The 17,494-nt window shown below is 36.8% G+C and overlaps 1 protein-coding gene across 1 annotated transcript in view; it reads right to left on the bottom strand.

Moving 5' to 3' along the window:
• Positions 1-10,180: 10,180 nt before the first annotated feature.
• The window catches only part of ARHGAP39 (Rho GTPase activating protein 39), a 207,398-nt gene continuing 200,084 nt past the window's right edge, over positions 10,181-17,494 (bottom strand). The window contains exons 9-11 of the mRNA XM_075270001.1: positions 13,415-13,584; positions 11,483-12,243; positions 10,181-11,181 (exon numbers count right to left, since the gene is read on the bottom strand). Coding sequence (XP_075126102.1) covers positions 12,049-12,243; positions 13,415-13,584 — 365 coding nt within the window. The 3' untranslated portion in view covers positions 10,181-11,181; positions 11,483-12,048. The remainder of the gene's footprint in view (positions 11,182-11,482; positions 12,244-13,414; positions 13,585-17,494) is intronic.

Below are 17,494 nucleotides of genomic sequence, written 5' to 3'. Positions count from 1 at the left end.
ACAATATTCTACTACTACACTACTACTACTACTACACTATTATACTACTATAATCTACTACAATATTATACTACAATATTATACTATATAATTATACGAACACATTACAATAATCTACTACACTATTATACTACAATATTCTACTATACTATTATACTACTATAATCTACTACACTATTATACTACAATATTCTACTATACTATTATACTACTATAATCTACTACACTATTAAACTACAATATTCTACTACACTATTATACTATAATCTACTATACTATTATACTACAATATTCTACTACACTATTATACTACAATATTCTACTACACTATTATACTACTATAATCTACTATACTATTATACTACTATAATCTACTACACTATTATACTACAATATTCTACTATACTATTATACTACTATAATCTACTACACTATTATAATACAATATTCTACTACACTATTATACTACTATAATCTACTATGCTATTATACTACAATATTCTACTACACTATTATGCTACAATATTCTACTACACTATTATACTACAATATTCTACTACACTATTATACTACAATATTCTACTACACTATTATACTACAATATTCTACTACACTATTATATTACTATAATCTACTATACTATTATACTACAATATTCTACTATACTATTATACTACTATAATCTACTATACTATTATACTACAATATTCTACTATACTATTATACTACAATATTCTACTACACTATTATACTACAATATTCTACTACACTATTATACTACTATAATCTACTACACTATTATACTACTATAATCTACTACACTATTATACTACTATAATCTACTATACTATTATACTACTATAATCTACTATACTATTATACTACAATATTCTACTACACTATTATACTACAATATTCTACTATACTATTATACTACTATAATCTACTATACTATTATACTACTATAATCTACTACACTATTATACTACAATATTCTACTATACTAATATACTACTATAATCTACTACACTATTATAATACAATATTCTACTACACTATTATACTACTATAATCTACTACACTATTATACTACAATATTCTACTACACTATTATACTACAATATTCTACTACACTATTATACTACTATAATCTACTATACTATTATACTACTATAATCTACTACACTATTATACTACAATATTCTACTATACTAATATACTACTATAATCTACTACACTATTATAATACAATATTCTACTACACTATTATACTACTATAATCTACTACACTATTATACTACAATATTCTACTACACTATTATACTACAATATTCTACTACACTATTATACTACAATATACTACTATACTATTAAACTGCAATATACTACTACACTATTATACTACTATAATCTACTATACTATTATACTACTATAATCTACTACACTATTATACTACAATATTCTACTACACTATTATACTACAATATTCTACTACTACTACTACACTATTATACTACTATAATCTACTACAATATTATACTACAATATTCTACTATATAATTATACGAACACATTACAATAATCTACTACACTATTATACTACAATATTCTACTATACTATTATACTACTATAATCTACTACACTATTAAACTACAATATTCTACTACACTATTATACTACTATAATCTACTACACTATTATACTACAATATTCTACTACACTATTATACTACTATAATCTACTACACTATTATACTACTATAATCTACTACACTTTTATACTACAATATTCTACTATACTATTATACTACTATAATCTACACTATTATAATACAATATTCTACTACACTATTATACTACTATAACATACTACACTATTATGCTACTATAATCTACTACAATATTATACTACAATATTCTACTATATAATTATACAAACACATTACAATATTCTACTACACTATTAAACTACAATATTCTACTACACTATTATACTACTATAATCTACTACACTATTATACTACAATATTCTACTACACTATTATACTAAAATATTCTACTACACTATTATACTACAATATTCTACTACACTATTATACTACAATATTCTACTACACTATTATACTACAATATTCTACTACACTATTATACTACTATAATCTACTACACTATTATACTACTATAATCTACTACACAATTATACTACAATATTCTACTACACTATTATACTACAATATTCTACTACACTATTATACTACAATATTCTACTACTACTACTACTACTACTACACTATTATACTACTATAATCTACTACAATATTATACTACAATATTCTACTATATAATTATACGAACACTTTACAATAATCTACTACACTATTATACTACAATATTCTACTATACTATTATACTACTATAATCTACTACACTATTAAACTACAATATTCTACTACACTATTATACTACTATAATCTACTATACTATTATACTACTATAATCTACTACACTATTATACTACAATATTCTACTACACTATTATACTACACTATTCTACTACACTATTATACCACTATAATCTACTATACTATTATACTACAATATTCTACTACACTATTATACTACAATATTCTACTACACTATTATACTACTATAACCTACTATACTATTATACTACTATAATCTACTACACTATTATACTACAATATTCTACTATACTATTATACTACTATAATCTACTACACTATTATAATACAATATTCTACTACACTATTATACTACTATAATCTACTACACTATTATAATACTATAATCTACTACACTATTATACTACTATAATCTACTACGCTATTATACTACAATATTCTACTACACTATTATACTACAATATTCTACTACACTATTATACTACAATATTCTACTACACTATTATACTACAATATTCTACTACACTATTATACTACAATATTCTACTACTACTACACTATTATACTACTATAATCTACTACAATATTATACTACAATATTCTACTATATAATTATATGAACACATTACAATAATCTACTACACTATTATACTACAATATTCTACTATACTATTATACTACTATAATCTACTACACTATTAAACTACAATATTCTACTACACTATTATACTACTATAATCTACTACACTATTATACTACAATATTCTACTACACTATTATACTACTATAATCGACTATACTATTATACTACAATATTCTACTACACTATTATACTACAATTTTCTACTACTACTACTACACTATTATACTACTATAATCTACTACAATATTATACTACAATATTCTACTATATAATTATACGAACACATTACAATATTCTACTACACTATTATACTACAATATTCTACTATACTATTATACTACTATAATCTACTATACTATTATACTACAATATTCTACTACACTATTATAATACTATAATCTACTATACTATTATACTACTATAATCTACTACACTATTATAATACAATATTCTACTACACTATTATACTACTATAATCTACTACACTATTAAACTACAATATTCTACTACACTATTATACTACTATAATCTACTACACTATTATACTACTATAATCTACTACACAATTATACTACAATATTCTACTACGCTATTGTACTACAATATTCTACTACACTATTATACTACAATATTCTACTACTACTACACTATTATACTACTATAATGTACTACAATATTATACTACAATATTCTACTATATAATTATACGAACACATTACAATAATCTACTACACTATTATACTAAAATATTCTACTATACTATTATACTACTATAATCTACTACACTATTAAACTACAATATTCTACTACACTATTATACTACTATAATCTACTACACTATTATACTACAATATTCTACTACACTATCATACTACTATAATCTACTACACTATTATACTACTATAATCTACTACACTATTATACTACAATATTCTACTACACTATTATACTACAATATTCTACTACACTATTATACTACAATATTCTACTACAATATACTACTATACTATTATGCTGCAATATACTACTATACTATTATACTACTATAATCTACTACACTATTATACTACAATATTCTACTACACTATTATACTACAATATTCTACTACTACTACTACACTATTATACTACTATAATCTACTACACTATTATACTACAATATTCTACTATACTATTATACTACTATAATCTACTACACTATTAAACTACAATATTCTACTACACTATTATACTACTATAATCTACTACACTATTATACTACAATATTCTACTACACTATTATACTACAATATTCTACTACACTATTATACTACTATAATCTACTACACTTTTATACTACAATATTCTACTATACTATTATACTACTATAATCTACACTATTATAATACAATATTCTACTACACTATTATACTACTATAATCTACTACACTATTATACTACTATAATCTACTACGCTATTGTACTACAATATTCTACTACACTATTATACTACAATATTCTACTACACTATTATACTACAATATTCTAATACACTATTATACTACAATATTCTACTACACTATTATACTACTATAATCTACTACACTATTATACTACTATAATCTACTACACAATTATACTACAATATTCTACTACACTATTATACTACAATATTCTACTACACTATTATACTACAATATTCTACTACTACTACTACTACTACACTATTATACTACTATAATCTACTACAATATTATACTACAATATTCTACTATACTATTATACTACTATAATCTACTACACTATTAAACTACAATATTCTACTACACTATTATACTACTATAATCTACTATACTATTATACTACAATATTCTACTACACTATTATACTACAATATTCTACTATACTATTATACTACTATAATCTACTACACTATTATAATACAATATTCTACTACACTATTATACTACTATAATCTACTACACTATTATAATACTATAATCTACTACACTATTATACTACTATAATCTACTACGCTATTATACTACAATATTCTACTACACTATTATACTACAATATTCTACTACACTATTATACTACAATATTCTACTACACTATTATACTACAATATTCTACTACACTATTATACTACTATAATCTACTATACTATTATACTACAATATTCTACTACACTATTATACTACAATATTCTACTACACTATTGTACTACTATAATCTACTACACTATTATACTACAATATTCTACTATACTATTATACTACTATAATCTACTACACTATTATAATACTATAATCTACTACACTATTATACTACTATAATCTACTACGCTATTATACTACAATATTCTACTACACTATTATACTACAATATTCTACTACACTATTATACTACAATATTCTACTACACTATTATACTACAATATTCTACTACACTATTATACTACTATAATCTACTATACTATTATACTACTATAATCGACTACACTATTATACTACAATATTCTACTATACTATTATAATACTATAATCTACTACACTATTATACTACAATATACTACTACACTATTATACTACAATATCCTACTACACTATTATACTACTATAATCTACTACACTATTATACTACTATAATCTACTACAATATTATACTACAATATTCTACTATATAATTATACAAACACATTACAATATTCTACTACACTATTAAACTACAATATTCTACTACACTATTATACTACTATAATCTACTACACTATTATACTACAATATTCTACTACACTATTATACTACTATAATCTACTATACTATTATACTACAATATTCTACTACACTATTATACTACAATATTCTACTACACTATTGTACTACTATAATCTACTACACTATTATACTACAATATTCTACTATACTATTATACTACTATAATCTACTACACTATTATAATACTATAATCTACTACACTATTATACTACTATAATCTACTACGCTATTATTCTACAATATTCTACTACACTATTATACTACAATATTCTACTACACTATTATACTACAATATTCTACTACACTATTATACTACAATATTCTACTACACTATTATACTACTATAATCTACTATACTATTATACTACTATAATCGACTACACTATTATACTACAATATTCTACTATACTATTATAATACTATAATCTACTACACTATTATACTACAATATACTACTACACTATTATACTACAATATCCTACTACACTATTATACTACTATAATCTACTACACTATTATACTACTATAATCTACTACAATATTATACTACAATATTCTACTATATAATTATACAAACACATTACAATATTCTACTACACTATTAAACTACAATATTCTACTACACTATTATACTACTATAATCTACTACACTATTATACTACAATATTCTACTACACTATTAAACTACAATATTCTACTACACTATTATACTACTATAATCTACTACAATATTCTACTACACTATTATACTACTATAATCTACTACACTATTATACTACTATAATCTACTACACTATTATACTACTACACTAAAATACTTTCCTCCACAGAATATTGGTGTAGTTGTTATACAAAATAACAGAGACTCCATTTTCGTTTTAGATGCTGAAATCCGTTTTTATTCTGGTGGACGCACTGTGACATCTGCATCTACTCAATAATAATAATAATAATAATAATAATAATCAGAAGAATGTTAGAACCATCGCTTTACCAAGGAGGGATCGATACAACGGGACGACTTGCATTAGATTGTTCTCGTCCTGACACAAAAAAAAAAAATCATTTTTTTTTTTTTTACAATTATTCCGTCATATTTTTTTTTAATAAATAAAACAGTTGTAAAAAATAAAAATTAAATAGATTCTGTAAAAACAGTGAAAAAAACAACACGTATAACAAGGCTACAAAGCAAAGCTCTATGGCCAGCGTCATGTACAATGTCGTGTCGCTCTACGGGGGAAAAGAAGAATCAAAATAAAAAATAACAAAAACTAAGTCCATGTAAACATCGTCCAATCTCTGTCGTGTATCTAGAGCCGTAAAGCTGGTGGTTGTTGTACGCAGGGAGCAGGGTGGGGTCGTGTTGGTGACTGTGTGTACATGTAATTGGGGAGGGGATATACACACGTACCCCAGGATTCCAGTTATCTATAACAACAGCGAGGGGGGCGTTGGATCCATGACGTGGGTCAGAAAACGTTGACAAGTATGGTTATTATATATCGTTACATGGTTCATGCAGGAATTGCGCGCTTCTTCTGTACACGGTAACAATGTATCATTTATATTACAACTCGCTATTGTTTCACTTCAAACTAAATGGAAAAAAATAAATAAGAATGTGCCGGTCGGACGCGTTTCGTTTTCTGACCCCTGATTGACGTTCACGTCGTTGATGCAGCAGGTGCTTGGTTCCACAACATCATGGCGGTCAATGATTTATTTGGTTTATGACACATGATGGCGTTGGCTCCCGTTCTCTCTATGGACCCAGATAGATGGTGGCGGTTACAAATAGGTGAATGATGACATAACTGGGGGGTAGGAGGGTGTAGAGTCAGGATATTGAACTGTTTGATCCTGTCGGGGAGTTAATGGCGATGGCGCAGAGTTGTTCTGGCAGAGTACTGGCTTTTATATGGATGGCAGTAATGGTGCCCTTTAAGGTGAACCTGGTGAGAGATAGCAGACAGAAGCCTCGCAGGCGGCACCATGCAACCCCAATTTCCTAATATAAAGCTACATTTCTGCTGCAGCGGCCACATGTTTAGACCCGGATCATCCTGCAATATGTTTTGGCGCAGTAGAGCTCCGCATTTAAGAACATTTCACAGTATAACACTAAATATCCTCTTAGTGATCCAATATGACACCCTGCCTTGTATACTCCAGTCACTCCAAGAGCTGCAGATATTCAGCTGCATTACCTCAATGCTGCCCCCTGTCTGAGCTACATCATACCTCCTATTACATCCAAAGCTGCACACACGGTCCTGACTAGGAATTACACAGCGCTGTATCTCCACTCAGCTACATAGCCTCACAGGATACCTCAAGAATAAAGTAAGGAAAGCAAATGTTATATGATTGTCATGTAGAAATATCTGCCAGGTCTGGGCATCAATAGCTAAATTAGGCAATGTCACCAGACTGTCAATGGGTCACATAACGGCAGCCGGATAACACGTATCACACACGTATCAGTGTGCGCTAGACGTAATGACACTGTCAGGGGAGAACATGGCGGTGATACAGACATAGGGGAGATAATGTACAGAGCCCGATATATACAGCTATAATATGTCAATGTATCAGCAGCAGCAAGCTGAGGGGGCCGACAGGTGTCAGCCGTGCAAGATTGTCAGAGGAAACAAATCAATGGGATCAGGAGCTGATAATGGTGGGGGTCAGTAACCGCAGGCCGATTATCATGGGGGTCAGTAACCGGAGTGCAGTCAGTTGGTCTCTTGGGGTATTTAGGCTCGGAGGGTTTGCTTTGGGCGCAGGGTTTAGACATGCAGCATAGGCATCTGGTATTAGGGACGGCATATTGTACAGGGTTCTGAGCTGAGGACCCACAAGAGGGTGATGATATAAGGTATATGGCTGACACAGCGTGACCTATAAGACATTACAATTCCTACATTTCAGTGGTATCATTTTATAAATAGTATAAATGATCTGTCCTTTTGTGTTTCCAGATCCCATGCAGATCTAGGAAGAAGCCGTGTGACCTATATGGTGATATACATGGTGATATACATGGTGATATATATGGTTACATACCCTGCAGTCATGTCTCTACCATCTGGAGGTTGTGAATAGGAGGAGTCAGATAGAATAACACACGAGTGTAGGGTCAGTACCGATGGACACACACCGATCAGCATAAGAGCCGGATACACAATACAGGACGCTATTTAGGAATGTCTGCAAATTCACAGATGCACCAAAATGACAGAAATGGACTGCAGATGTTTACGTGCCTGAAGCTCCGGGTGACATGGTGTCATGACCATTGTACTATACATGTCCTCTGACCTCTTGTGTCCCTCCTCTCCTCATAGATTGTCAGTTCTCGTGAGCAAGGCCTTCATATGTTATTCTGTCACATTGTAATGTCTGTTCGTGTCCCTGTCTGGTGGTGTTATATAAATAAAGTTATTCTGCTATCAGAGTTTTGCACACATGACATACATACTGTGGGCTGTCGCTGCAGGTTGCACATGTTCAGTGTAATAGGTCTGAGCCTGTCACATTGTATCTCGTGGACTCGGATGGGATCTCTTCTACAGTAAATGTAATGCGTGTCCCCGAGCGGTGCCCAGCACAGGACATGGGGAGGAGGTGACATTTCCATGGTAATCTGCGGCTCGCTCTGCCGCCAGGGAACCAATTATAAGGAGAACAGCTCACTGGGCATCTCCACAAGACGTGCCAAGATAATGTGGAGACCGCGCCAGAATCCTCCGGCATAATGACAATGTAGTGTGGGATAAAGTAATCTGTATACCAGAGCTCAGGAGAACAGGCAAAGCCAGAAGCCGGGGCCCCCTCCCCAATGAGAGCCCCTAAAGAGGCCGACAGGCTCTTCACTGGAGAGAGGGGCACTCGATGCCGTCCCAAAAGTCACCAATGTCTTCTTATGTCTACAGTCTGCAGCCAAGAGCGTATGACAAGCACTTCATTCAGGTCCCACTATATATACTTCATATATACACCATAACAAGATATATAAGAATATCAGTAACAGAGACAATGTAGTGTATGGTATATATGTCTGCTGAGGTGACCATACACGGATCATATCTGCGTTCGGTATTCTGTTTGGGGAGTTCGCTTGGGGTTCCCTGGATGGAATATCAAATTCATTAAAAAGGAACCACACAGACTCCATAGACTATAATGAGGTCCATGCTGGTGCCCACATGACTTCGTGAGGACACTGCGGAAAACACACAGACCCCATTATAGTCTAATAGGATTTTTAATTCATTTGGTATTCCGTTTGGGGATCCCCAAGGGGACTCCCCGAACACACATGTGAACCAGGCCTAAATGGGGAAAAATGTAGCATACAGGATACTACAGGCCGAGTGTGCACTTCACAGATCCATCTTATAGGAATAAATATCACATTATGCAACAAATTCCTCCAGGTTTGGACACCAGGGCTCCTGATTTTATAACTATTGTAGAATAATTTCCACTGCAGCATTTTTTACATCTATTTTCTTCTAAGATGTTTCCAATGATTGATACCAAGGTAGACGCCTGGCAATGAGTGTGTCACAGTAGTAGAATATAAAGGAAAGCAGCTCGTCTGACCCCTCACCCCACCCTTATGGTCTGAGGTCTCTGATCCTGGGGCTCCACTGTCCCATACTGTATCTAGTATTACTAGTTGAGTCACGAGGAGACAAGAACCCTCAGCATCACAGATCGCTGGGCTACAAGGCCTCCTCACTAAGCTTGGATCAGTAAATCCAGATGACGTACACACTGGATTTTCCAGTCCCAGTTGTCCCGTGTGTATGGGGCCTTGGAATAGCTTTTATAGCCATTCTAGAAGACACCATCACAGACCTGCGCATATCCTTCTATAGCCAACACCAGAGGGCAGCATCACAGTCCAGGAGAGGGTAGAATTACTGATATGTGTATAGCTTTCTATGGCCACCACTAGAGGGCAGCATCACAGACTTTCTACAGCAAACCTTAGACAGCAGCATCCCGGACACATGTGGCCACCTCACAGACCTGTGTATACCTTACTACATCCACCACTAGAGGGCAGCATCACAGACCTATGCATATGTTACTTAATCCACCACTAGAGGACAGAACCACAGACCTGTGCATATTTTCCTATATCCCCCACTAGAGGGCAGCATCACAGACCTGTGCATATCTTCCTATAGCCCCCACTCTTGTCATCATCCTTTCTACAACCAAAATTAGAGGGCAGCATCACAGACCTGTGCATATCTTCCTATAGCCACCACTAGAGGGCAGCATCACAGACCTGTGTATATCTTCCTATAGCCACCACTAGAGGGCAGCATCACAGACCTGTGCATATATTTTTATAGTCCCCACTCTTTCGTCACCATCCTTTCTACAACCACCACTAGAGGGCAACATCACTGACATATGTATATCATTCTATAGCCACCTCTAGAGGGCGGCATCACGGACCCGTGCATACCTTCCTATAGCCACCACTAGACATTACTATCCTTTGTATATCCAGCACTAGAGTGCAGCTTAACTGTCCGCTGTATATCTTCTATATTCCTCACTAGAGCGCACAGCATCACTGATCAGTGGACACCTTTTTTTATAGCCGCCACTAGAGGGCAGAATTGTAAACCTCTGCATACCTTTCTATATTCACCACTAGAGGGCAGCAATATTAATCTGTGATCAACTGAAACTCCTCACTAGCAGCAACCTCATTGATCTGTTCCAAACTGTAGCCCGCCAGCAGGGGGCAGCACCACTGAGTTATGTGGAGGGGAGTACTGACTTATGCATGACAGGGGAGAGTATATCAACTCAAGTTTGAGGCAATTGCTTATTTTATAAGCTTGCTAATGCAAACCCCTTCTTCGGGAGCAGCCACATTATATGTGCTGCAGCGCCATTCTCAGAACAATATGCCTCACAACTCTGGCACATGTACACATTAAACCCTGCAGTCACAGTGTCCTGCACTTCCATCATGCCTTGCAGGGCCATATGCTGAAATTTGGTCCGAGGTGGAGGAGTGTTGGGTCCTTATTGCCACAGCAGATGAATCATTCACTCCATGTTGTCTGTACAGGATGAGAATGCGGTGGGAGCCGAGAGCTCTCCGGGAATAATGAGATGACAGTGACAGTCACACAATATTCCTGTATTCGCGTGTCCTGGGGAAAGGGGGGGCGTCCCAGTCTGCTATAGAATGGCCTCCATGAAGCTTGTGTCCAGGTGCTGGATCAGGACCCGTATGAAGGACATTTCTTTCCTGGTGTTCTCGAAGATGATACGTGGATCATCCGACTGGCAGCGCAGACAGTTTGGCGCCATAACCATGGCTAGGTTACTGACGTCCATTTTTGTGACAGCCACATTGGCCGGCTGTACAAATACCTGGAAGAGAGAGGAAACAGACAATTAAAGAAAATCCATCAAGAATCAATCAATAGGTTGCTATTAATAATATCGATCAGGGTCTCCGACAACGTCACATGCATCATCCAATAGCTCTAAGGCTACGTCTCTACGGTTGTAGGGTTTCCGTATGGCACTGGAGGAGCTGGACTATACCGCTCAACAGAAAAGAAAATTTTCATCCAATACTTCTGGTATAATCTGTGACTCCATTTTCACCTCCATGATTTACCAGCCTGAACACTCTCCTGGAAGACGGACCCTGGTATTACAGTTATATAATATAATGCTGTCCTGTAGTGATGGCCATATAGGACGTAATGTCACAGATAACTAAAATGGTAGAAGTCTGTCTCCCGGGGCTGTGTATAGGTCAGTAAATTCAGCAAACAAGCACATTGAGATTCACGTCCATAACTCAGTGGTGTGAAACCAACCTAACCCGTTTCCTATGAGGATTTTGAGCTCCATGTCTGTATCCCAAGTCTGTATACCCCTCTGCACATGTCACTACACACATACAGGCACTAAGGATTATTTTTTTGGGGGGTCAATATTGATAGAAGAACTACCTAACCCCCTCAGGAGCGGCTCTATCTCGGCATTAAAGGGATTGGCCCACACATGTAACTTATCCGCAGCTGCACAACTGCTTGGACCCCCAAAGACCATGAGAAAGGGGTGCAGGTGAATACTGTACTTTGGCTATCTCTTGCCCACCTAGAAATGAATGGAGTGGAGTCGTGCCTGCGCAACTTCTGCTCCATTCAGACAAGGTGCATGGCACCTTATTAACAAAACATTCCAGAAAATGACAATTTACCCTCGGCCTCTTGAAGAACCTGATTATAAAATTAAGACACTAATCATGACAACCCCATTGGAAACACTGTGGATGCAATGTAGCTCTGTCCACTAGATTGTCAGGACTCTAAAGATGTGACCTGACACCGGCCATCTCCTCTGACTGTGTCTCCTTGGTGAAGGAACCCGCAGTAGAGATAAGCTATGCTAGAAGCAATGGCCCCTCCCTCGTGACCATTTGCAGGAATGCACCGAAGCTTAGGAGAGAGGGAGATTAGCAGTTACCATCATATCAAGTCAATGGCCTGAAAGAAGCACCAAGTATACGGGGGAGAAGCGGCATCACCTGTAGGAAGCGGATGAGGTAGCACAGCACCATCTTGTTAAGTTTTGGGAGTGAATGCACAACAGCAATGGCCGCCTCAGGGTTCTCGTAGTGAGTGATGCACTGCTCATAGAATTCGTGAGGAATCAGAGGCTCCTCCAGCTCCCGGTACCACAGTTTTAATAAAGACGCTGTAAGGAAAAGAGCAGAAAACATTATCAGTCATTGCAGGAAGGTATACACAACAATACATAGAATAGCGCCCCCCAGCTGTAGACTATAACAATATCAGAATCACCAAGGATACAGGACCTATCCTATAACAGAAGTCAAAAACTACAAGGTGCCTTCTGGGAGGACATTAATCCTTATACCAATCACCTCAGCTGTGGAGACCCTCTCAGGAAGAAGGAAATCCCCTCTTCTGTAACTGAGGGGTTTTATATCTTTTAATTAATTAATGGCAGCCAGACACCCTGGTCGTTCAGGAGATCAGACACATAAAGCTTCTCCTGATCCCACGTCCCCCTCACTATGCGGTAATAACATTTCTGCCACTTAGGATCCCCAGAAAACAATAAGGAAGGTAAGAGTGGCAGACAATTCTCTCCTGAGTGGCAGTTTGTTACAATGTATCAGCACAGGTGCAGAGTTCATAGAGGAAAACCTAAGGCCAAGTTCACATCTGCACTTGTTGGAGACTTTGTTGCACAAACTTCCAAAAATCACAAGGGAGAAAAGTCCTATATGGAAGACTTTTCTCTCCGCCTGTATGGATGACTTTTCTCTCCGCCTGTATGGAAGACTTATCTCTCCGCCTGTATGGAAGACTTATCTCTCCGCCTGTATGGATGACTTTTCTCTCCTCCTGTATGGATGACTTTTCTCTCCGCCTGTATGGAAGACTTATCTCTCCGCCTGTATGGATGACTTTTCTCTCCTCCTGTATGGATGACTTTTCTCTCCGCCTGTATGGATGACTTTTCTCTCCCCACCTGTATGGATGACTTTTCTCTCCTCCTGTATGGATGACTTTTCTCTCCGCCTGTATGGATGACTTTTCTCTCCGCCTGTATGAAAGACTTATCTCTCCGCCTGTATGGATGACTTTTCTCTCCTCCTGTATGGATGACTTTTCTCTCCGCCTGTATGGATGACTTTTCTCTCCCCACCTGTATGGATGACTTTTCTCTCCTCCTGTATGGATGACTTTTCTCTCCGCCTGTATGGATGACTTTTCTCTCCCCACCTGTATGGATGACTTTTCTCTCCGCCTGTATGGAAGACTTATCTCTCCGCCTGTATGGATGACTTTTCTCTCCGCCTGTATGGATGACTTTTCTCTCCGCCTGTATGGATGACTTTTCTCTCCTCCTGTATGGAAGACTTTTCTCTCCGCCTGTATGGATGACTTTTCTCTCCTCCTGTATGGATGACTTTTCTCTCCCCACCTGTATGGATGACTTTTCTCTCCTCCTGTATGGATGACTTTTCTCTCCGCCTGTATGGATGACTTTTCTCTCCGCCTGTATGGATGACTTTTCTCTCCTCCTGTATGGAAGACTTTTCTCTCCGCCTGTATGGATGACTTTTCTCTCCTCCTGTATGGATGACTTTTCTCTCCCCACCTGTATGGATGACTTTTCTCTCCGCCTGTATGGATGACTTTTCTCTCCTCCTGTATGGATGACTTTTCTCTCCGCCTGTATGAATGACTTTTCTCTCCGCCTGTATGGAAGACTTTTCTCTCCTCCTGTATGGATGACTTTTCTCTCCGCCTGTATGGAAGACTTATCTCTCCGCCTGTATGGATGACTTTTCTCTCCGCCTGTATGGAAGACTTTTCTCTCCGCCTGTATGGATGACTTTTCTCTCCGCCTGTATGAATGACTTTTCTCTCCGCCTGTATGGAAGACTTTTCTCTCCTCCTGTATGGATGACTTTTCTCTCCTCCTGTATGGATGACTTTTCTCTCCACCTGTATGGATGACTTTTCTCTCCTCCTGTATGGAAGACTTTTCTCTCCGCCTGTATGGATGACTTTTCTCTCCACCTCTATGGATGACTTTTCTCTCCGCCTGTATGGATGACTTTTCTCTCCGCCTGTATGGATGACTTTTCTCTCCGCCTGTATGGATGACTTTTCTCTCCGCCTGTATGGATGACTTTTCTCTCCTCCTGTATGGATGACTTTTCTCTCCGCCTGTATGGATGACTTCTCTCAGCCTGTATGGATGACTTTTCTCTCCGCCTGTATGGATGACTTTTCTCTCCGCCTGTATGGATGACTTTTCTCTCCGCCTGTATGGATGACTTTTCTCTCCGCCTGTATGGATGACTTCTCTCAGCCTGTATGGATGACTTTTCTCTCCTCCTGTATGGATGACTTTTCTCTCCGCCTGTATGGATGACTTTTCTCTCCTCCTGTATGGATGACTTTTCTCTCCGCCTGTATGGATGACTTTTCTCTCCGCCTGTATGGATGACTTTTCTCTCCGCCTGTATGGATGACTTTTCTCTCCTCCTGTATGGATGACTTTTCTCTCCGCCTGTATGGATGACTTTTCTCTCCGCCTTTATGGATGACTTTTCTCTCCCCACCTGTATGGATGACTTTTCTCTCCTCCTGTATGGATGACTTTTCTCTCCGCCTGTATGGATGACTTTTCTCTCCGCCTGTATGGATGACTTATCTCTCCGCCTGTATGGATGACTTTTCTCTCCTCCTGTATGGATGACTTTTCTCTCCGCCTGTATGGATGACTTTTCTCTCCTCCTGTATGGAAGACTTTTCTCTCCTCCTGTATGGATGACTTTTCTCTCCTCCTGTATGGATGACTTTTCTCTCCTCCTGTATGGATGACTTTTCTCTCCGCCTGTATGGATGACTTTTCTCTCCGCCTGTATGGATGACTTTTCTCTCCGCCTGTATGGATGACTTTTCTCTCCGCCTGTATGGATGACTTTTCTCTCCGCCTGTATGGATGACTTTTCTCTCCGCCTGTATGGATGACTTTTCTCTCCGCCTGTATGGATGACTTTTCTCTCCGCCTGTATGGATGACTTTTCTCTCCGCCTGTATGGATGACTTTTCTCTCCGCCTGTATGGATGACTTTTCTCTCCGCCTGTATGGATGACTTTTCTCTCCTCCTGTATGGATGACTTTTCTCTCCGCCTGTATGGATGACTTTTCTCTCCGCCTGTATGGATGACTTTTCTCTCCGCCTGTATGGATGACTTTTCTCTCCGCCTGTATGGATGACTTTTCTCTCCGCCTGTATGGATGACTTTTCTCTCCTCCTGTATGGATGACTTTTCTCTCCGCCTGTATGGATGACTTTTCTCTCCGCCTGTATGGATGACTTTTCTCTCCACCTGTATGGATGACTTTTCTCTCCGCCTGTATGGATGACTTTTCTCTCCTCCTGTATGGATGACTTTTCTCTCCGCCTGTATGGATGACTTTTCTCTCCACCTGTATGGATGACTTTTCTCTCCACCTGTATGGATGACTTTTCTCTCCGCCTGTATGGATGACTTTTCTCTCCTCCTGTATGGATGACTTTTCTCTCCGCCTGTATGGATGACTTTTCTCTCCACCTGTATGGATGACTTTTCTCTCCGCCTGTATGGATGACTTTTCTCTCCGCCTGTATGGATGACTTTTCTCTCCACCTGTATGGATGACTTTTCTCTCCGCCTGTATGGATGACTTTTCTCTCCACCTGTATGGATGACTTTTCTCTCCGCCTGTATGGATGACTTTTCTCTCCCCCTGTATGGATGACTTTTCTCTCTGCCTGTATAGACGACTTTTCTCTCCGCCGGTTTCAGTTTTGAACCAGCAGACACCCGGCAGGCCACATTACAGTCATTGGGGTACAATGGTGTAACCACATAAACAGGGTCCGGCTCTCCATCATTCAGGTCTCTCGGTGGACCAGAACAATGGAGAGCGCAGCACAGACCCAAACCTAAGCCGAGATATCGTGAAACAAACCCTCAGCTGTTAGTATAAAACAGAAGCAATTTTCAGCATTTGGGTGTAAATAACAGGTTCATATTCACTGACAACAAAAAGAGATCTTGAAAAGGGAGAC

The sequence above is a fragment of the Leptodactylus fuscus genome, chromosome 4 (genome assembly GCF_031893055.1).
Source record: "Leptodactylus fuscus isolate aLepFus1 chromosome 4, aLepFus1.hap2, whole genome shotgun sequence".
NCBI classification, from domain to species: domain Eukaryota; kingdom Metazoa; phylum Chordata; class Amphibia; order Anura; family Leptodactylidae; genus Leptodactylus; species Leptodactylus fuscus.
Note: the sequence above shows the minus strand (reverse complement) of the source record. Positions and strands in the feature narration are given on the sequence as shown.